The sequence below is a fragment of the Mchenga conophoros genome, linkage group LG19 (genome assembly GCF_057382185.1).
Source record: "Mchenga conophoros isolate Kocher_MC1m ecotype Shallow Benthic linkage group LG19, M_conophoros_male_GT1.1, whole genome shotgun sequence".
Taxonomy (NCBI): Eukaryota; Metazoa; Chordata; class Actinopteri; order Cichliformes; family Cichlidae; genus Mchenga; species Mchenga conophoros.
This window is the reverse complement of record NC_140544.1, coordinates 21,224,477-21,247,567: the sequence shown is the minus strand read 5'-3', so window position 1 is coordinate 21,247,567 and position 23,091 is coordinate 21,224,477. Positions and strand designations below refer to the sequence as shown.

Here is a 23,091-nt window from a genome sequence, read left to right as displayed (position 1 = left end):
TAGAATGAGAGTGACAAAGAGAGCACGATAAAATTAAAGCCGCGGACAAAAGGCTTTTGTGCGTTTCTGCAGTGGTAAACCAGTGCTGAAAAGGATGTCACCAGTATCTCCTGGACAGCCACTTTCACACCCACACACACACACACAAAAGTATAAGCATACACAAGCACAGGGACACAAAAATAGACACATGCATACAGACAGCTCAGTCTGCATTTTCTGTTGCCTCCTGCAGTCACACATACTTACTTACACACGCACACACACACTTGTTGTCTCGTGCTTTCTGGGCCACTGAGGAGAGAGAGAGGGGAGAAGACAGGGAAAAAGAGCTGCTGGCTTGCTGAGTGTGAGTCATGGACAGGCTGACTGTCCTCAGGCCTCGATACACCATCTGCACCCCCCACTACCTCTACACCCTCATCACACAGCTCAATGCTCCACAGCACCGGACACACACAAATATGAATACATGCAGAGACAGACAGACATGGATTCAAATGAAAGAAACAAATGCCCACATCTGACACATATCTGGAAGGACTCACAACCTTGCTAAATCTGGGCCATGCACTACTAAAACACCAAAACTCTCATTTATATATTAATAATCATCCAATCTGATGCATGTGGATCTAGAAATAAAAAGAAAATCATCTCAGCTTTATACTGGAAAAATATCAAATATTTTAAAAATGACATTTTTATGTAAAAGTACACATTTGGACAATTCTTTCCATACTAACACACACAGGAAAAAAAGACCACTGAGCACTGAATCCCTGCAGGTTAACTGGGATCTACCATGATTCTTTGCAGAATTCATTATGGAAACCTGACACTAGCCCACAGGAAAGGCGCAAATGTGGCTCTGCTGCATCCATCTGGCCATGCGTATTTGTGTTAGTGTGTGAGCGCGAGCGCATGAATGAGCACGTTCTCGAGGAATCAATGAAAAAGATCTTTTTCATTAGAGTAACAGTAAGCTGCTTCGGCATTGACCCCCTCTGTATTTTCAGCCGCACCATAATACATCCCCCCGACTCTGCTTTCAAGTACCACAAGCTAAAAACTGTATTTAAGAAGTCTTATTTTTTATTCAATGAGGTTATTAATGTTACACATCACAACAGATAGAAAACATTAGTCCAAAAAAGAGGACTGTGGAATAATAAGTATTAATAATATTAAGTAATGGCAAATATTTTTACAGTCAAAATGGCATGATCACCGGCATGTCTGTCTGTCAAAATGTAACATCGCAGACTCGAAGCACAAAAGGTCAGGTTATAAAAAAAGGACACACTCGTACACACATGCAGCACAAACTGACGAGCAACTTTATCTAACAGCTCCTCGCCTGAGGAGCGCCACTACAAAATACAACTTGTTCCATTTAGCATAGCTTCTTCCTACTTTACAAAGTATCAGTCCATGTATCCTTCAGGTGTTGTGGTGCATGGGTGCAAACCAACTTCATCTGTGTGTCTGAGTCTGTATTTGATTAAGGTATGATCAAATAATGGCATCATATAAAGCACTTGTCATTGGACAGAATATCTGCTGACAAAAAATGAACTGGATAACAACTTTATACAACAAAGTATAATTACAAAGAAAGGGCAGGAGTGCACTGAAGGAACACCAAACTAGTTGTGTTCACTTTTCCTGCTCACAGATCTTGCTCCGAAGTGTATAATTAGGGCTGAAATGATTATTTTTTAAAGAAATGTTTAACTGACTGATAACACCACCGCCTCTTCTGACTAATCAAGAAAAACGTCACTCACGGTTTTCCAGAGCCCTAAGTGGCGTATTGAGAGTGCCTTTTTTGAGAAACCAATTAAAAACCCACCACATATTCCTAATCCTCATGTTTATGCAAGTGAAATCCTCAAACAACATTTTTTTTCTTTAACTGACTGGAGTTAATCAGTTATCAATATGGTTTGAATATCATTTCTGTAAACTAATTATTGAAGGCCTAAACTCACTGAACTGTATTTGACCAGAGACAGTATAAAAATGAAAACTAAAAAATCTTAGGTTGCCCATCAGTTGATGAATGACTGATGTTTATGGGCTCAGTCACTCATTTTGGGACATAATGAATTAAAAATTAAGGCTGTTTTGTAGATTTTGCTTGTTCTGTGTTTTAAAATAGACAATTATCTCTGCTATGAAACCGCACGCTCATTTCTTAATGAGGGTCAATTTAAAGTCTTTAGCCAATGATTCAGTTCAATTCAATTTAATTCCATTTTTTTTGTATATATTGCCAAACTATAACAATATTCACTTCAATGAGCATGCATTTTCACAGTATGATCTGCTTTTCCTTATCACATCCATTTTTAAATTTTTTTGCAACCACAATGGCGATGGTGAGTCTTCAGAAACCAGTGGGTGACATTACTGTGGATGCATCCATCTTTACAACTGTCTATGATTTGGAGTCATTTTCCAGTGCAGTGGGCAAATCTCACTTCAAGGCCCTCTTGCTCAGTTGTACTGGGCCTTTCCAACGTATTACATGGTTATCTTCAGCAAATGCATGTTGGCCATAGTTTATCTGAAGATTATAGCTCTACAGTAGAAAATTACATTTGCTGATGAAAAGTCTAGAGGAAGTGAATTTTTGAGTTAAGATTGTTTTACCAACATTTATTTCAAAGAAATCCTAGCTTATCATAGTGCTGGTTGGCTGTTTTTTTAAACTGGGAAGTTTTTAAATATAAAATAGAATAATTTAGCCTCATATTGTAAAAAGGTATAGTTGATAATCTCTTAAAACTGCAACGAAAAAAATGGTATAGATAATGGATAGGTGAAGTCTGACCTTGCAGGTATTAGTAATTTATGAATAGAATGATTTGGGTCTTTCTGTTTGGCTTTTCCTGATAAATTAGAAGCAAAGTGAAAGCCAAAATGCTAGTGAAAAGACTTTCAAGACCTGAAAACTTAAAATCTACTCATAAGGATGTTTTTTTACTGAGCTATAAAGCCAGCTCGCCCAGCCAACTGGTACCTACTGAAGCCACTTTGTTCCAAGGTTACGGTGGGCAACACTACTGGCTGGGCAGCTTACCATTAACATTCCCTTTACTATTACGATTTGCAAGAGGGCCAAATACAAAGAGTGTACTAGCATGGTTTGATAAACACGTTAATCTCCTTAGCGCGGCTTCAAGCTCCGTTCCGTGGAAGGTTTCGTGCACAGAAAAGACAGACCGTCTGTCTGGCTTGCTGTGCTGTGTCCAGCCACATTCTTCATGTTAGGAATAATTCTCTTTCCACTTGACTGCCTCTCATGTTTGCTACAGTAATCCATTCAGTGACGTCTGTATAGGGGTGCCCAACTGTGCACGATCCTCCCCACATCCAATCATCCTTTCTCCTCCTTCTTGCTTACCTTCCAGAAGCAATGTTTCCTAAATCTGCTTCTTCTGGTAAATGCAAGCGCATCTGCCTGATCTCAAATGTAAGAATTTGTTATGTGGTTTGTTTATTTGGAGGTATAAGAATTTGTGGTTTTGTCAGTTGTTGCTATTGGCAAGTACTCTTAAACCTGTGTTTGAACTTGACTTTACGGCATCCTTATAGCTTTTGAATGCTTTGAAGGATGATTTTTATAGCTAGTAACAAGAGCAAATTCTCTGTGTGTAATGGCTGGCAACCTCAAACAGTTATTCAACTTCAAGAAAAGCTAGTATTGCTTGTAGTTGTTTTGTTTTCTGAGTCTCATCCCCATCTCAAGGGAAACTTGATTTAGCAAATCCCAATCCATTCATTCAGCTCTTTCAGCTGCAGCCTCTTCGACTCCTTTGAAACACAGAGGATGTGTGTGCTGAAACCAGAGGTAAACTGGGGTTTTTAATTTCTCTCCCTGCTCTATTTAACATCCGTTTCTTTTCTTGTCTGTTCTTTTCTCAGTGAGGGCTGCTGAGCTAACACTGTGGGTAGTTTGTGTATGCAGGAAGTGGAAAAAAAAAGATTCCCCCTGCTGAGTTTGTATTCTGCCAGACTTTCACCTAGTCCTCAATTCCATATCCAGGATCTCTAAACCACTTTATCATTTCTCAAAAGTCATAAAACTCTGTTCACCTATCGCTGCCTACTTTTCTTCAGTGTCTCTTTGAGAAGAGTCCTCCCTTCTCTAGTACAATCTGTGATTTTACAATGGTGTCTCTTGTCTTCACGCTTCACTATAACATCCTCTCGTTCTGCATGGCCTTGTAGTAGTGCTCCTGCTCAGCATGGCTTCGGGCGGACACAGACGGCCGACGGGGCAGGGTGGAAGTGCGGGACAATAACTGGTTGTGGCCATCTATCAGTAAGTCAGGGTGGGGAGGTGGAGGAAGCATGCTGGAGCAAGACTGGTGAGGAGGTAGAGGCATGGAAGAGGGATGCGGTGGTGGAGGCAAGGGCGAAGAGGATGGGTGTGGGTGTGGAGGCATTTGGGAAGAAGAGGGGTGAGGAGGGGGAGGCATTTGAGAGGAAGATGGGAGGGGTGGTGGAGACATCTGAGAGGATGGGTGAGGAGGTGGAGGCATATGAGAGGAGGTGGGGTGAATGGGAGGCGGAGGCATTGGGGAGGAGCTTGGTGGTGGAGGGGGAGGCAAGGGAGAGGAAGATGGTTGAGGAAGCGGTGGTGGGATAGGGGATGACGACAGCTGAGGTGGGGGCGGAAGAGGGGATGAGGAGGTGGGAAAAGGTGGGGGAGGCAGATCAGCTCCTCCTTCGGCACTGCAGCTGACCGAGGAGGAGCACAGGGAGTCTGATTTCACTGGGAGTGTCCTGTAGTCCCGGTAATGACTGACATTGTCTTGTCGCTGCAGCGCGGCACGGTGTTTGTCACCCGTCGGGTCAGCGGCCATCATGTTGCCACTGATGGTGTTTCTCCATTCCCACGGCTTGCCATTAGTGGCCGACACACGCACCACCGGATGGTGAGGGGCATGAGCGTCGATTGTGACGATGCTCCCGCTGCCAGCGATGCTCCCTGGGTTGCTCCCAGTGCAGCTGTCTCGATCAGATGGTATCCGGTAGTATGGTGACTCTGAGCAGTTGGAGCCAGGACCAGAGGAGGAGCCGCCTTCTGATGTCTTAGTGGAAGGAGTAGTAGGTCCTTGACCCTGCTGCTTTGACATGGCTACGACCTGCAAGAAAGAGACAAAAATCTCATGATAATCCAAATAAATTACTCAACAACTATCCAGGAAGAGGGACATTTTTTGGCGTGGACATGGCAGAGCATGATAATAACCTATTATATACCTCTAAAATATTTTCAGAAGATTTAACTCTAGTTATAATTAGCATTTGAAGTCTTATGAGACTGATTTATGTTGGAAACTAATCAGTGAAATTGCTCCCACCAGTGTTGTTTTGATTATACCAGCAAAAATAAATCATAGATGTGTAGTTTACACAGCATATGGCAGCTGTTAAATCTCCGTTCCTGTCTAAACTGAATTGGCTACATGCCACGTGACAATAAAGTATGAAAAATTATGGCTAAAGATAATATCGTTGTGATCGTTTTTAGGCTTTCATTTTCTAATTTCTACCTCACCTGTGTGACTCTTTGCTGGCTGGGAGGCTGGTTGGGCTGCGTGTTGGGCACACGGGGAGTCGACACGGCAATGGGCCCTGTTCCAGGCTCTTTTAGTCCTCCTCCCTCTGTGAGTGACAACCACTTTGCCCGTGTCTTGGCACTCTTAGGGGAAACAGGAGGTGGCCGAGAGGCCTCCTCAGGGATGTGAACAAGTGGGGGTGCCACCACCATCCTGGCTCCAGTCGGTGTGGTGGTATTGGCTTGCACTGTGGGATAAAGAGAAGACGGCATTTGTTGGTCGCCCCCTTCCCCTGCAGCTGTGCCTCCTTCACCTCCTCCATCTCCTCCCTCTTCCTCATCTCGTGAGCTCTGGCTACGGAGCTCCATCGAGCGCTGCTTCCACTCTGACACCAGCTGCCGAGACCTTTGTGGGTCGAAGGGCACGTGGAACGTCATGTGACGCTGGGTGGTGACTGGCTCCTCTGAGGGTGAGATGGGGCTGTTGCCGTTTGCAACTCGAGGCAAGGTGTTGCTGAAGGTTACCATGGTTTCCTTGCCCATGGGACGACTGGTCGCCAGAAGCTCCACATCAGCGCTTGCTCGTTTGAGGGAGGCCAGGGATGCCTTCTCCCTCCTCACCTTACTCCGTGCTCCAGATCCCAACCCCAGCTCCTCCCTGCTTTCAGACACCCTGGGAGTCTTCCTGTACAAGGAGTCATGGCTCCTCTGACTCAACACCCTCAGGCCATCCTTCTGCTGTGCTGAAGCTAGTCTCTGTAAAGACGGAGCATCTTCTTCCGAGGCTTTGAAGTTTCCCACTGCGTACACAGCCTAACAAGGGACAGAGGGACAAAGGAGAAATAAATGAGGAAATAGAACCACTCAGGGTGTTAAATAAAGACTAGAGCATGAAATTGTGTTTTCTTTAATCATTAGGAGGGAAAATTTAGATTTTCATATTAGTGGAGAGAGTTTGCGTGAATAGACATCTCTCTTTCCTGCTATTCTCCTGAGGTCAGCGTGAATCCCTCTCTAACCCCTCTCTTCATCCTTTAATGACAAGGAGAAAAACTCCCCCTCTTGAAAAGTGAAAGACGAGAGAGACAGAGAAGGCGAGGAGGAGGGGAGCGTGGAACATGGCAACGACAAGTTTTCTTAAAACGAAGTGTGAAATTGTTCCAGAAAATTCTTATCGGATTATTCATTCCCTCTCCCTTCCCTCCGTAATAGAAAAGGCTATATATAGGCTGCCAGTAAAAAAAAAAAAATGCTCGGAGAGAAATATATGGAAGCCACACAGGGAGGAGAGGTGATGAAAGAAAGAAGCGTTTGTTAGCACATGCTGTGATACTGTTAGAATAATACAATGGGACAGTTCAGTCGCAGCAAAACAACTAAACCACGTTAATAAGAAAATCTATTTATGTGCATTTTGTCATTCCCACCCTGCTGCATATTGATGGTTAACTACTCCTCACAGACAAACAAATCCCTGAATGGATCCAAACACATGCTGATGCTTAATTCACAAACATAGGCCTAAAATAGAAGATTTGTAGACATCTTCATTAATTCAGATTTCTTTTTAGAAAGTTCTATTATTAGATATAAAGCAATTGGGGAAAAAAGCAGGAGCAAACATTTTTGTGCACTTTGTTGAACTAACCAAGTAGACTCCAATGCCGGCTCCTATCACGTATCCCACGTACACGTCTATAGGGTGACTGCGGTGTTGAGTTATCTGCGTCAGGCCAGCGAGGCCTGCTGCCATGCAGAAAGCAAAGACGAGCATCGGCTTCAGCAGCTTAGTAGTGCTGTTGATGCTGGCGTTGAAATACATCTGCAGAGAGAAACAAACACACACAGCATATCAGCAAAGAGCAGACGTTTGAGACATATGAAGCCCGGGATTAAGATTAAAAGGCATTACGATAATTTTACCTCAGGTGCACATAGACAATTACTTTACAGTGTGTAGTGCAAATGTAGATTGCATTACCCGGTTAATAATAAAACAATATGCTAGTTAGAAGAGATATCAACACCAAACTCATATCTGTTTATTAGATATTAAGCCAAAGTCTGGAGCTTAGCCTAACATAAATGGAGAAACAGCTCTCCAGGCTGCATTCTTAAAGACGAATAATTTGCCCATTACCTCCAAGAGTTAACTCCAGGACTGAAAAATGAAGCCAACCAGGATGTGCCAGTTAAAGCTGGATGCAACAGCCAGTTAAATAGCCACAAGCTGTCTGTTTGGCACCACTTAAGCTGAACTGAGCATGTGTGCATTGTTGCTACCTTTTGAATTCAATTACCTGACAATTAATACGGCTGGCTATGCTGTAAATTGTATTAACAGGCTAATTAAATACTAGGTGCTCCTTGGACCATTCTGTTCAAATACGGTCACTTTTGCAAATACAGTCTATGATCAACACTTAAAAAGTTTTTCAGTCTTATCTGTACAGTTAAGATACTGAAATGTTAAAAAAGTATTTTTAAAGATACAGGCTTTTCCTCCTTTAATCCCCCTTTGTACTAAGAAAAGCTAAAGTAAAGCGGATATAGATTCATATTTAATAACAATTATTCCAAAGACATCCATTATACAATAGCACTTGTTTCCTGTGCAGCTCGAAGCATTCTCTTTAATATAACTCATATTGTCTTGAAAAAGGGAAATGAACTTATTTTGATCTTATTTGTATATTTCTTTTTTAGCTCATGTGGTAAAGTAGTTTCGAATTCAAATGTCTTGGCAGTAAAGCAAAGTCGATGAGTGAGAAAGTCAGGCTGTGAAAGGGGGAAAATATATTTACAGTTACTGGCCGTTCGCATTCTCTGCATGCACACCATATTTCGATTATATAAAACGGAGGACAGCTGAGTGACAGAATGCAGGCTTTGCAAAAAATTTCCTTTCTAACAAGCTTGTCTATCTAGTGCTGTGCATAAAAATCCTGCTTTTCTTGATGCAAGAGGGAAAATCTGTCAGCCTGGAGAGATGCGAGTTATTTTCGATGCAGATTTTCTCGGCACTTCTTGAACCAACTATCTGCCTTTTGTGGAGAAATTTTCTTAGGTATTTTCTTTATTTGATTTCATTTAAATTTAGCAGCAAAGTTTTTTTATACTGAACACAATAAATACATGAATGTCTAAATTTGCTGGACAGGTATGACCAGAACTGAAAAAAAAATGACCTGGCATCAGCGCGAAGATCCGACAACATGTTGTAGTGCTAACAAACCCAACAGCTGCTTTTCTCCAGCTCCCCTGCCTTATCTTGTCAGAAATCTGTCCAGTGAGCTTTAATGAGCTCATACAGGGCTCACTGAGGCAGCAGTGATATGGCCAGTAGCTTGCAATAGCCATTGGTGGAGGAGTGTGTGTGTGGGAGGGTGTTACCTCGTGGAAAAATGACAGTGCTACTTTGCCGTACAGTTCACATACTGCTGCAGTCAGTGCCAGATTGCAGAACGGCAAAAAAATCCACTAGAACGTAACAATGAACCCCCAAACCTGACCTCAATCTGACAGTTACAGTTATTTTTTATTTGAGTCAGATGTGAGCCCAGCCTGAGGATAATATGCAATCTGAAAATCTATGAACTATGTATCAAATGGCAGTTAATTCCAGTTGAAAGTTGCTGATATGGTTGTAGATCATACAAGTTGTATGATGCCAGCAGCAATGTTTGTTATGAATTAGTGGAAGTTCTGGATAGTTATCATGAAACAAATTTAATTGTTGTTCTAGGACAAAGATACAAAATGTTAATGTATCATTCAGGCTTTAGAAAAAGTATCAAACTAAACATGGTTACCTTGCATATAGTTTTTCTCCTGTTTTAAAGTTCTAATGAATCAGCTATTCATAAAAAAAAAGCATCAAATGAACCACACGCATATTCACAAGCAAACAAACATCATGCAGATACACAACACTTAAGCAAACACATGCGGCAATTAAGGCGAAGGGAGTGCTTACAGAGATATATACGGCAGCGAAGCCAGAGAGCGTTGCATGCTGGGATGGGAATGTTTTCCTAAAGGGAGAAAAAGGGAGAGTTAGAAGCGGAAGAGTAAAGACAAAAAAAGAATTCGATTCCTGTTTTCATAAAGGGCTTTGTGTATTCTGAGAACGTTTATTGCCTCTTGAATAAACCTGAATAAAACTGTCGCGGCTGCTCTTGTTATGCCCGGATTGCATTTGACATTAAAATCTGTGTGTCTGCCCGACTGAGAGTTGTCAGACTGAGTGTGTGTCCTTGGATGTGAACATTAATAAACACAAAGAGAATACCACTGGGCATTAGTGGGAACATTAAAGGGAGAGTGATTGAATTGAGGTCAGAAATGTTATTTAATTTAATTTTTTTTTAAATGAAAGAAATCTTGTGTTTGCTCTTAACTTCTGCTGTTGTGTTATCGTTTCCCATTTTTTTCAGGCTAAATTCAAGGATTATTCTTTAAAGGCCATGTTTTCTTTTAGACCTGGAGTCTGAATACACTTTGGCTGGCCTAAAGGTCTATTTTATGAATAGATTTCAGTCATATTGCCCTCCAGGCACAGAGCCCTGGACACCATTCAAACATGCAGGTCAACACTGGACACTCCATAGAACTCCAGCACAGGCCTGTCAAATTTCCTTCTGTTTCTGTCTGTGAATATTGCGATCACTTCTCAAAGTAAGAGAAAAAAATGTAGACACACTGCCCATTTTGGATACATCAATCCACATGCAAGAGTCTCTGTGGTATTTCCAGCACAAAGAAACCACCCAGCCAAGTTTCTGCCAGAGCAATTTACTGATCTATAGATTCCTCTCTGAACAACCCTTTCACTTTCACGGCCAACAGGATGAAACTGCTCACTGTCAAAGCAAATGTCGGTTGTAATGTTAGCAAGCTATATAACAGCGATCCACTGGTAGTTAGTTTCAGTTGGAGTCGGCGTTACAGGGCAGTAGTGGCAAGCCAGTAATACTGTTAGATTATTAAAAATGTTATGACTAATCTAATCAGGCCTTATTTCTGTGTCAGTGTAAATGACTGAGCATTGGTAATCTGTGCTGGTGAGATTTTTCCACTGTTCTTGTGAGCAGGTTTAGTATTTTCACACACAAATAATTGAGAAGCAGTGGAAAAAAAACACACATCTTGCCCTCCGGGTGGGCATGCCTATAATGACGTGATGTTAGGTGAAAAGGATGAATTTGAGGATCAAGGCTGGAACTATATTTAGGTTAAGATGATGTTAGTTTTGGCAAAAACTGCAAGCGTTTTATAGAACATGTCTTGCTAATCCTTTAGACACTGAGGTGAGTAGCAAGTAGAATGCATTGTGTCAATAAGAGTCACGGCAAGTAAAGCAGTGCTAACATATGCACTTGTACTACAAGGATTATCCCTGTATCAACTCTATTTAGCTATAATCTTTCCTGTGTGTGTGTGTGTGTGTGTGTGCTTAGTGCCTCTCATACCCATAGATCGGAGCTTATTTGTCTAGCCTATGTCTGCTTGTTAGAAACTGCACTGCAAAAGAGCATTTACAAAACCCAAACTTAGTCAGAGCACCTGCGAGGAAGATTCTGCAGCTGAGTGGCAGGTCTTCTTATACAAATAAACATTTGGCTTTACTATCAAGTATGCCATTAAAAAGAAAATCCTTATTATTTTAAGCAACCATTTCTATCTATTTTTATCTTTTTATCCCCTCAATAAGTTGTCATTAGTCCTTGTCTGCTATACTCCTGCAAGACAGTGATGTTTCACCCTATTCAGTAAAATCTGCAACATTATTGTCATAATACATTGGGTTACATTTTCTGATTAAGGATGTATAGTTATGAGTAGAGATGGACCGATCCGATATTATGTATCGGTATCAGTCCGATACTGACCTAAATTACTGGATCGGATATCGGAGAAAAATAAAAAATGTAATCCGATCCATTAAATATCACGAAAGCACCTCACAAAACTTGCAACATGCCGTAACTCACCTCAGAACGTTAGCACGTCGGAGCAGTATGCATCACGTGATAGAGCGGCTGTGGCATGCGGGACCTGTCGGTGGTCTGGATAGCATTTGGAGCTTCGCTAGCAACCTGGCATTTCATCTCCGACAAAGTTATCCCCGAGAGAAGTAAAGCAAGTGTGTAAGTCCATCTCTGAATGTTTGTAAAGCATTCCCACGTTAAGCTTAACGAGCGACTGCCTCTCGCTCTCCGGCTGCTACTTCAATCATGAAACTGCTTAAATGATCAGCTGATCGGCTTTTCTGTAGCTCCGTCTTTCTTGTTTGTTTTTGGCCCACTTTGCACCAGAAAGAGGAAACCAGCGGCTGAACAACAGAAGCACGTTTAAGCTTGATAAGCTGTTGTTAGAATGTATTTAATATTACTTTCTACACCAGGATCGTTTTCTACGTAGCTGACGCTGGTAACTGTGCAGGGGCGGATCTAGCAAAGTTTAGCCAGGGGGGCCGATAGGGCATTAACTGGGAAAAGGGGGCACAAAGACATACTTTTCTTTCTTATTCTCATTTAAAATGTCTAGCTTTTAATAAATAATTATCTGACACACAAAGTTTTAATTTGATGTAAAACGAATAGAAGTCAATTACTGTATATAGTGACTATTAAGTCTAATATATATACCCTAGTAAGCTATAGTACTTTTTCCTTTGGGAAGGTACCATCTGTGCAGTCTGCAATTTTGTTGAAGAAAGATGTTGAATCTATTTAATATTTCTGTGCATTTTTTTTCACACTGCATCAAATTAAGGTTGATTACGTCGATTAAGCATCATGAGGTGGCGCGTGAGGGGTGGTTCCCTATTTTTTATTTATTTATTTTTGTTGTTGCTGGGAGTTGGAACCCTATTAGTTAGGTTGCTTAATATTTACGCTAAGTACTCTTTAAAATACCAGAATAGGGAGAATGGTGTAGGTCTAAGTTTATTAGATTGATCAGTATTGCTGAACTATGAAATATTTTTTTTGTATACAGGTATAACAGAATAGCTTTAGTGTAGTTGTTGTTTTAAACTTGAGTATGAACTTGCAGACTTGCAAAATGCAGCAAGATATTTTAAAAAACAGTTTTGTTGATTAAAAAACACTATATCGGATTCATATCGGTATCGGCAGATATCCAAATTTATGATATCGGTATCGGACATAAAAAAGTGGTATTGTGCCATCTCTAGTTATGAGCTGCATCCAACTGCAGGCATGTTGACAATAAACTAGGTAGCACAACGTTGTCTTATTCTTATTACAAGGCAACAGACCATGGAGCCAGAGCGCTGACAAGACAGGTAAGACTCTGTACAAGTGCACTGATGATTTACTTTAACGACTTCATTAAATCTGTTTGTCTTATTAGCGTTTATGTTGTTTTTATATGTGCAATGATGCAAATTTTGATTTTAAGCAGATGGAGACATTCGGTGTTTATTCTCCTTTAGTTATAAATGAATGCCTTACCGAGCTGACATAATAGCATACTGGTCTTTGCCCATGCAGATGTCCTGTGTGATGTAGGCATTGTTGTCACATGACACTCCCGGGGCCGTGTAATTAGGCTGGCAGACAGTAAGGAAGAAAGGGGCGTGGTAGCCAGTAGCTAACTGGATGACATCTGTCACCAGGGCTGTTGCCAGGAGACCGAATACATGAACACCTGAGGGAGAGAGGTAAAGGGAAGAGATAGTAAGGCAACCTTAGTAAATGAACTAAAAGCCTCTGGTGGTTTCCGGACATTGAGATGTTCATTTATGAATGTGTACAGTTGCGCAAACTACGCTTAATTTGCTCCGACCTTAAGTGACACCAAAAGCCTTCAGTTTGTCACATTTTGAAGCTTTCCCGCAGACAGAGAAATTTGGCAAGGTGAATTAATTACTGTTTTCACTTCAAAGCTCAAAGTCAGCCTCAAGATATTTCCTGTAGAGTATGATATCATGCCTTTTTCATTTTAAGCCACCCTTCATTTAATGCATGTAATTAGCTTATTTCTCTACTCTAAAACAGGGATAAAGTTGCAGGCTGAGAAGGATGAATAATTTGTCAGAGCCAAAACTGATATTCATCTTAAGAACAACAGAATTTTGCTCTAACTTTGTGGTTTGCATAAAGGACAGAATTTAACCTACGCATCTTCCATTGGCCTCAGTTTGATAAACTGTTCATTGTATTAATATGACTATTTTATTTTATTTTGCTTGTTTGGGTAGTGACAATACAAAAAAAAACTAGAAAAACAGAGTTCTCACGTGTCCTCAGAGATGCCCATCAATAATTTGTCCTGAACTATTACACCATGTAACTAAGTGTGCTCTGAATAACAGTGTGGCCTTAACTCCTGCAAGCAGCCCAAACGCTCTGAAGGACTGGCAGTTATACACACCGACGAATCGCACGGTCCTGCGTAGGAAGGAGTTGAAGCTGCAGCCTCCAGCATTTATGCTGCCTTCTGACTTTGGACAAGTCTTCAGTTTGGACTGCATGCAGTACATCAAGCCTTCCCCCATCATAATCTGCAGACAGAGGGAGAGAAAAAAAAAGGAGAATAAAAGATATGGAGTCTTTCTTCATTACACTTCAAACGACTACGAGAGTAAATGAAAAAGAAAAAGATTTGAAAAGTTTGAATCTATCATTGTCAGATACAAGATATTGTGATCGATGAGAAACAATGCATTGTAGAGCGAATGGAGCAAAGGTGCTATTGAACAGTGATCACTTTCAGTCGGAATGATAGATGAGTTTTGGAGAGGTCTGCTGAAGGATTAGGAATGTGTGCGTCTGGGTGCGAGTGTGCATATTGATTGGAGGGCCTGTGGTGTGTTCGATGATGTGCATGGGAATGTCAGGTATATATTTAGTGTCTACATTTATCTTGCTTTGTGAGTGTTTGACAAGCTGTACATTTGTGTGATCTATGCATTTGTCTATATGCACAAGTGTATCTGCGGGATGTTTATGTGGAGCACTCACAAACCCTCAAAGCTTCAGACATATAATAGGTCACTGAATCTGTGACAGGATTATGTTCTGGTAGAGCTAATCAACACTTTCATATAAGGAGTTCATTAAATGTTAATTAAATGCTCAGTGGAAAACCTAAATATAATTATTACTCAAACTTTTAGGTTCATTTAACATGTTGTTTTAGTTCAGCCTGTGTAAATCATGCTCTAATAAGTTTTCAATCAATTTTCAAATTAAAACAATCCCAAAATACCAATAGAAACTGGATGTCTGGAAACAGGGCAGCAGAGTATTACTATAACAAGTCAAATTATATTACATAATATCTAAATATGGATAAACTTGTGGCAGAAAAATATTTTTAATTACAAAAAGGTTTTACAGAACTGCTCGTTAACACAAACATCTAATCAAACCACCACATGGCAAATAAAAGCATTGAGCAACGCATTTACATGTGTACACGTGGTCTAGACCAGCGGTCCCCAACCCCCGGGCCTCGGACCAGTACCGGTCCGTGAGTCGTTTGGTACTGGGCCGTGAAAGTTGAGGCTCAGGTGTGAAATGTATAGTTTTCAGGGTTTTTATTGGTTTTCAGCGTTATTTTGTTATCGTTTTTATCGTTTACTCGGTTTTCCTTGGTCTTTTCACGTGTGTTATGAATAAATTTTCTTTTTTTCGGTACCGGTACTAGTTTTATTTCGTTGTATTCATCCGCGACACCTTAAAGGCCGGTCCGTGAAAATATTGTCGGGCATAAACCGGTCCGTGGCGCAAAAAAGGTTGGGGAACGCTGGTCTAGACAACCTGCTTGACTTCAAACTGAGAACTCAGAATGAGGAAGAAAGGTTATTAAAATGTCTCGTGGCGTGGTTTCTGATGCCAGATGAGTATTTGATCAACTGAAGGGATTTTCCTGCACAAACATCTTTAGGGTTTACAGATAATGATCCAAAAAAGAGAAAATTTCCAGTGAAGGGAAGTTCTTTGAACAATAATCCCTTGTTGATGTCAGAAGACAGAGGAGAATGGACAGACTGTTTTGAGCTAATTGGAAGACAACAGTAGCTCAAATAATGTGAATATGTCAAACCTTGAAGGAGACGAGCTACAGCAACAGAAGACCAGTTACCACTCGCATCAACTAAAAACAAAAAACTGAGGCTACTATTCACCCAGGCTCGCTAAAATCGGACATTGCCTGGTCTGATGAGTCTCAGTTTCTGCTGTGTTACACATTTGGTTGTAATTTGATGTAAATAATGTGAAAGCATGGATCTTTCCTTTCTCAGCAGTTCAGACAGTGTATCCATTATTTTTAATTAAAACAGGACCATGTATAACATTAAGATAAATGTTGCCATTTGCACCTGAAAAGCTAATTAATATCTGCAGTCTCTTGGCAGAAGATCACAAAAATGTCACATAAAAAGAAAACATAAAACACAAAACATTCACACACCCATAACCACCAAGCAAGAAGCAAAATCAATCAAAATGCCTCCACAGTCACCAGATACACACACAGTCTCCAGTAGAGCACTTTTGTGATGCGGTGGAGTTGATCATAGATGTGCAGCTGCTATGTGATACTATCATTTCAGCATGGACCAATTTCTCTGAAGAATGTTTCCAGCATCTTATTGAATCTATGTTATTAAGAACTACGGTCAGTTCTAAAGGCAGAAGGGGCTCAACCCGGTACTAGAGAGGTGTACCTAACGAAGTGTCTGGTGGGTGTAAGCAGGAAGTACTGCACAGATTGTAGATAGTCATTGCACTGAATGCCATAGACATATATGCTTAATAGAAGTCAATTTTAACCTATTTATTAGGTATGACTAATATAGAATAATTTATTAAAGTATAGCACGTAACATTGTGGTGTGATGGATGGATGGATGGATGGATGGATGGATGGATGGATGGATGGATGGATATTTTTATACACAATCCAATGGAGTAACTCTGGGACTCGGTAACACAGGAAACTAGCACCCCAAATGATCCTCACATGTGTGTCATATAGACTTACAGAAGCTGCAGGTCCAGCAAAGGCCAAACTCAGCAGCATCAACAGAGGGATGAGCTCATCGCCTGTCTCCACATAGGGCATGGAGAGGTCGCGGTCATGGCAACGGAAGCCCACCATCGCCGGGGACAAAACATCTGTCAGCTCCAGGAAGTAAAGGGACACCAAGGAGGATAGGACGATGGGGAGCTGGATATGCATGCACGCACACAAACACACACACAAATGCGACCAAGGACATAGCAAAGAGTGACTCGCAGATAATATTTGCTTGGAAAAAAGTGATTCATCCAATGTTTCATCTTCAGTACAAACAAATACACACTTTCAAACACATACAAAAGGGCAAGTTATACCCGTCTTGCTTGCTTTACAACAGATGTCAGATGCCTCCAAATGCAATCAACACAAGGCACTCACTACTGGTATCATTGTACAGAAAAAGGAATGATTCAGTAGGGACTAATTCAATAAATGCAGTGAGAAATGTCAAACAAGCATCTGTATTTTAAAAAGGTGACTCATTCATGCATCTGATCTAGCGACACATACCTCTACAAAATAAAAGCATGGCAACAGTGTCATGCTGTCTTTTGGTGGTTTCTTCTTGGCTTTGTTTTTGGGAGATGTCATCTTGGGATGGGACCAGTCACAGCCTGTTGGGATAACAGATTGCAAAGAGATGTCAGAGTGGAGTTTCAGAGCAGGTTCATGGATTTCCACCATCAATCATCAATCTAAAGCTTCAAAAAGATGTTTCAAAAGTCTGCCAGGCCCTGACTTATGAATGAAACAGCAGGTCAAAAAGTTGTCAAAGGCTGGTTGGTGCTGCAAAGTTTTCTGTATGAACTAGAAAGCATTAGAGTGTTAGAGTAATAATAAAACTAATAAAAAACACAGACATTAAAGATATTCTAAGCAATTATGGTATAACGTTGCTTTAGCAATTCAGTAGTACTACAGAAACATTTAATAATTCAGTCTAATTTTTTGCACACTTAATATCCAAAGTTGTTATTTTGACTTTGTCTGAATACACGTTGTAAATGGGCTGGTTCTTACATAGTGCTTTTAAAATCAAAACAACAGTCGCCTCAAGGCACTTTATATTGTAAGGTAAAGATCTTACAGTAATAGAGAGAAAACCCCAACAATCTGACCACTCCATATGAGCAAGCACTTGTTGACAGTGGGAAGGAAAAACTCCCTTCCCAGTGTCAGGAAGAAACCTCAGACAGAACCAGGCTCAGGGAGGGGTGGCCATCTGGCTCGACCAGTTGCAGGAGGAAGGCAAGACAAAACAGACACTGTGCAAGAGAGCCAGAGCTTAATAATACCTAATGATTAAATGCAAGGTGGTGTATGTTCACATACACACAAGCACTTTTTTTCTATGCTGAAGTACTTTCTGTCTAACACTTGCACACCAATGGATACATCAGGAATAACTTGGGGTTCAGCATCTTGCCTAAAGGTACTTTGGCAGACAGGAGCAGCCAGGGTTTGAACCACCGATCTTCTGATTAGCATGACTGCTATCCCTCCTTAGCTGCAGCCACCCAAAAATGCAGGGAGACAACAAAACACACAAGACTGTCATATTTTGAAAAGTGTTTTTTATGTCACTAGGAAAATAAACAAATGGGGGAAAAGAATTAGAAAGAATTAGAATGAACTGATTAACTGAAAAAAGCCTCTCCTAAAAGAAGCCCAGTTACCATTTACTCAGGTGCTTAGTATTTAGAATAATTCTACATACCTGTTACATTTCAAATTAATCTTCCCCCACAAAATTATAGACGTGCATATATAGAGATATCTCCTTCCATCAGTAACCTGCAGGCAGTCAAAAGGCGTCAGAGACAAGCCAACGCCAAAGGCAGGAATGGAAAACTAAACAGAGTTAAATATTCACAGCTCTCTACAGAACCCCATCCCCCCCCCCGATAAGAGCCTGTCCCCTCTTTCTCTGTCCTCTACCCAATTCTCCCTTTCCCTCCCTCTCAATCTTCCCTCTCTCCTGGCTCTGCTTGTCCCATTTTGCTTATCTCTCCTTTTCAATCGGTTTCATTTCCCTACCACATTACTAACACTTTCCTCTTGACCTCTTTTCTTTGTGAGTAGTTCTTTTTATACCAACATTCCTGTTCCTATATGTTACTTTGCCTTTGTTTTATCCATATTTATCTTCATTACAATCCATGCACTGACTAATATGATGAATGTGGAGATTTGGCCTGTGGACACTTGCTCAGTGGCCCCATATGCAAATCTACTGCACCTTGTGTCAAAGGCCTGCTGACCCAACTGAATGGATTTATGCTTTCCCAAATGAGTTTCAGTGGAGCGCTTTGGTCTTTAATGAAGGTATGAACATTTTGTACTTGTAATATCCTTCTTCGTCACAGAAATAGTCCACTTTAAAAGAGAAGGCCCAAAGGTTTTTGTGAAGCTTGAATCCAAAAATACCATCCACATCACCCTTCAACAAACTCACGTTTTCTGAAAGCTGTCATGGCCTCTGTAAGTCTTTCTACCTCTGTCACCTTCTACATCTCAGTACTTCTGCTGAGCTCTTGTTTGTTTCTGTCTTGCTGGTCTCTCTTGTATCATTTCTCAGCATATCCCCATCTCTGCCTTTTCACCCTTCATTTCACGTTTCACCACCTGTCCCTCTTTCTGCACACCTCTCTCGTTCCCATTTTTAATCTCCTCCCTCTTTTATTTTTTTCTGTTTCTCTCGAAACAGAGGAGGGGGGGGGGGCTGACCCTGAGGCAATGTAAGGCACAAAGAATCAAAGACTTCCACAGTCTAATTTCCATGACCGCTAGAAATGTATTGGAAACGAGAGAAGAGGACAAGATAAGCACAGATCAAAGAAAAAAAATATTTCAAAAAAAGCCAAATGTGTGTGTGTGTCTCTGTGTGTGAGTGTGTGTATTTATATGTCTGGTGGTGAGGGTAGGAAGGGGGTGAAGATCATAGAAGGGGGGATATTGGGATGGATGGATTTCAGTGTCGCTAAAAGCAGCTTAGGAAGACGCTGGGGTCTGGGTCTCACTCGCCCAGCAGCTTGGTCTCAGTGACCTACTCCAGTCAGCACTTAAACCGCACCCCAACTCACATTACACACACAAACATGCACTGAATGAGCTTCTTGACTGAAGAAATGGGGGTCGTTTATCTATTACACCAGCATTCGTCCTCTGAGGCACATCTTTTATGTGTGTGTGCGTGTGTGTGTGTGTGTGTGTGTGCTGCACTGTTTGTAGTTTGAGCTGCTATGCTTGTGCTTGCAAAGTGTCTGAGTGTGTTTATAGTTTAAGCGATTTGTGTACATCTTGTCTGTGTGTATGCCTGTGAATGAAGTGAGTTGTATAGCCCATGGCATGCAGAAACAGTCTGTCAGGCACTGAGGAAAATATATGACTCAGGGAGCATCAGCACAGGGGTGGGGTTAAAGATAGTGAGCTAATGTATGGATGGGTGACTAATTAAAGGATAAACCTACAGTACTGACAAGGTCTTGGGTGACTATAAAATCCTCCAGGGCAGCTACTATGGTATATTTGTAAAAGCTCTTGGAGAACTGAGCTTAATTCTTCTAAAAAAAGACATCCTGTCGTTGTTTGTTTGATAGAAAAGAGTGCTGGCTGACAATTTGAATTAGCTGAGAATGAACTTATTGTTTTGTCTTTGTGTCTTTTGTCTAGATTGGCCATTACAGTCTCCCAGAGCCCAGGTTGGCATCTTCACATCTCATTTTGATGAACATTTATCCAACTGGCTATGCAATGAGATTTGCTAAAAACATATCTAAAACAATTAACTGGTTAGTGATCAGATCAAATTTATTTTCTATCTACTGACTGATAAATAATCACTCACGCACTGTAATATAACCTACTTCTATACTACAAAATAGAACAGTATAGAGCAGTCATCCTGTAGCATTCATGAGATGAGGGATTTTTTGGTGGGGATTAAATTGAATCAAATGGGAACAAAAAAAAAAAAATCAAAGCCAGCAATTTATTTCTCAAAAGGGAATTTTTTTTCACATACTTCACAGCATCAGCCACAACATGAGACCACCTGCCTATTACTGTACACACCACCTTTGTGCTGCCAGAAAATGTCAGACCCATCAGGGCATGTACTCTTGACCGCTGAGAGTTTCTTGTGATGTCTGGTATCAGAACATTGGCGGTGGATTTCTGTGGGTTGCGGGAATTGGAATGTGATCTGGGGAGTTTGCAGGCTGGGTTGGTGCTTTGGGCTCTTAGTACTGTTCCTTGGGCTGTTTTTGAGCAGCTTTTGCAGTTGCCGAAGGGTACTGCTCTGCTAAGGGAGGCTGCTGCCATTGGGGAGTGCCTTTGCAGGTAAGGGGGTTTGAGGTTAATTGAAGGGGCTGGCACATGCCAAAGAAAGACAAATCAGAAGCAGGATCCAGTTCTAAGCAAAGCAAAATGATTTTAAACCACTTCATCATCAGTGGTCTTAGAGTAATGGCTGATCCGTGTATGTCTGCTGTCCCTAAGTCCCTATAGTTACTACACTATTATTCAGAGTAGAAGAGTACAGGACAGTACAGAATAATAAAGTGAAATAGATTTGTGGTGTCTCCCTACTCGTTATTCATGCATAGTTTTCAAAAAAATGAACTTGGAAATTAATTAATGAGATGAATATGAAGTGGAGAACCACAGCTCACCAGTTTTCTATTCACTGTATTCATGGATTCAGCAATAAAGTTGCTGTGTTGGCTAATGTAAAGCCATGTGCACTGCAGGGCCCTTAAACAGACATATGCAAAGCGCAAATAGCGCTTTGCATATGGTCAGTTTAAGGGTCAGTTTAACTCACCTGCTTTTACAGCGAAAGAAACAGCCGTCCTTTAAATGTAGCTTTATCTTAATAATATAAATTGAGATGGGTGTAAACGGTGATACTGATTTCATTTTTCATGGATAGGAATCATGTGTTTTTTGATTAAAAAAAAAAGGGGAAAAAAAGCTTTCATTTGTTTTAGATCATCTATTGAAGGCTCTAGTAACCAGAATCTGATTAAACACTATATTAAAATGACCACTGGGCAGTTACTCCTCCACAAGCAGAAATCAGCAGATTGCGTATGATATCATCAACGATGGAAACGTGAAAACCATGTGCTAATTTTTCTTCTGTCGCCTCTCAGCTCCTGCCAACAGGAGAAGCATATAGGTTCCTGAGCTTTCTTTGGGTTGCGTACGGGAGAAGAGAACCTCTATACTACCGGACAGCACTCACCTCTGTCCCGGGGGCTCCGCGAATTCACCGAATCCCGTCGCCCCCTTCCCCCTCGGCGTGGTCGTGCGTGCTGCTCCAGTTTTGCGGTGCACCGTCCCTTTAATCCATCTCCAGAGTCACCCCGAAATCCAAAACCTTCACTAATATTTAGAGAGAGCTCCGCCGTGAGGCTATTCTGGGATCATAGGAGGTTGGAGGAATGATGGAAGTAAGTGAGGAGACCTACAGAGAAGGAGCAGGGATGGCGAAAGAGAAGAGAGAGAGAGAGAGAGGAGGGTTGCTGATGGTGGAAAGTCCAATTTGCCGCACTTGCTGGTAACGCGTTCCTTTCCTTTAAATTTCCTGGCTTTGAATAAAGTGAGAGATTCACGTGCGTCCACCCGGTTCCTCCCCTTTATTTGCCCATACAGGTTCCCCCTTTCCTACAAAATACAAAACAGTAACAAGTAAGAAATTCCCCCCAAAAATTAAAAAAATTAAATCTGATTTTAAATGCACAGCATCCGTCACACGGTTTTCGGGTTACGCAGTCAGCCTCACAGAGCGCACATACACACACAAAGGCGTGGGGGGAGAGCAGGGGTGTGGAGGAGGGGAGGTGGGGGTACAGGGGGAGGAGAATCATGGTGTGTGCGCTTACCATGGGGGGAGGAGACAGTCTGGTCCACACACTTGCTTCTATCTCCGCTGAATTCCTGTTACGGGGCTACCGCCGTGAGGCGACCGAGACAAAGGGGTATATTTTGGTATGTGTACGTGTGCAGTGTGTGAGAGGAGCACACGAAACTTGCGCATGTGTGCGTAAAAGTGAGGGGGCGGTTTGGGAGATAACCTCTAATCTATTAGAACGAGAACGTTTCACAAACAAATATGATTAAGGCTCAGCATCAGCTACGCCCCGCGCTTCTGTAAATGCCATCAGAGTCATTTGTTGGCCCTGAGATTTTTCGGTCATCGCCCAAGGATTGTGGCTCAGTTGTGTCCGCCTTTGTTTACTCTAAAGGGTGTGGCAGGCGGATGACCACCGTGGTGCATTTAAATTCCCCTGAAGGAACCGGTGCGGTGAGGACCGTGAACACGCGCTCACGCACTTTGTGATAGCTCTACCGACACCTCTGGTTTACTGACTCATCATGAATGACATTGCGGCAATTAACATCAAAGACTCGGCTGTGCTCACACACGTGCGTGCATGTGTTGTGTCGGT

The 23,091-nt window shown here is 41.6% G+C and overlaps 1 protein-coding gene across 1 annotated transcript; it reads right to left on the bottom strand.

The window, feature by feature from the left end:
* Positions 1-2,351: 2,351 nt before the first annotated feature.
* LOC146552184 (phospholipid phosphatase-related protein type 3-like) lies at positions 2,352-22,418 on the bottom strand. The gene is made up of 9 exons (XM_085257356.1): positions 21,885-22,418; positions 17,147-17,250; positions 16,598-16,783; positions 13,979-14,108; positions 13,057-13,252; positions 9,552-9,609; positions 7,224-7,397; positions 5,576-6,388; positions 2,352-5,159 (listed from the first exon to the last, which is right to left on the bottom strand). The coding sequence occupies exons 2-9, from the start codon at positions 17,225-17,227 to the stop codon at positions 4,206-4,208; spliced, it is 2,592 nt and encodes an 863-aa protein (XP_085113482.1). The 5' UTR covers positions 17,228-17,250; positions 21,885-22,418; the 3' UTR covers positions 2,352-4,205.
* Positions 22,419-23,091: the final 673 nt, after the last annotated feature.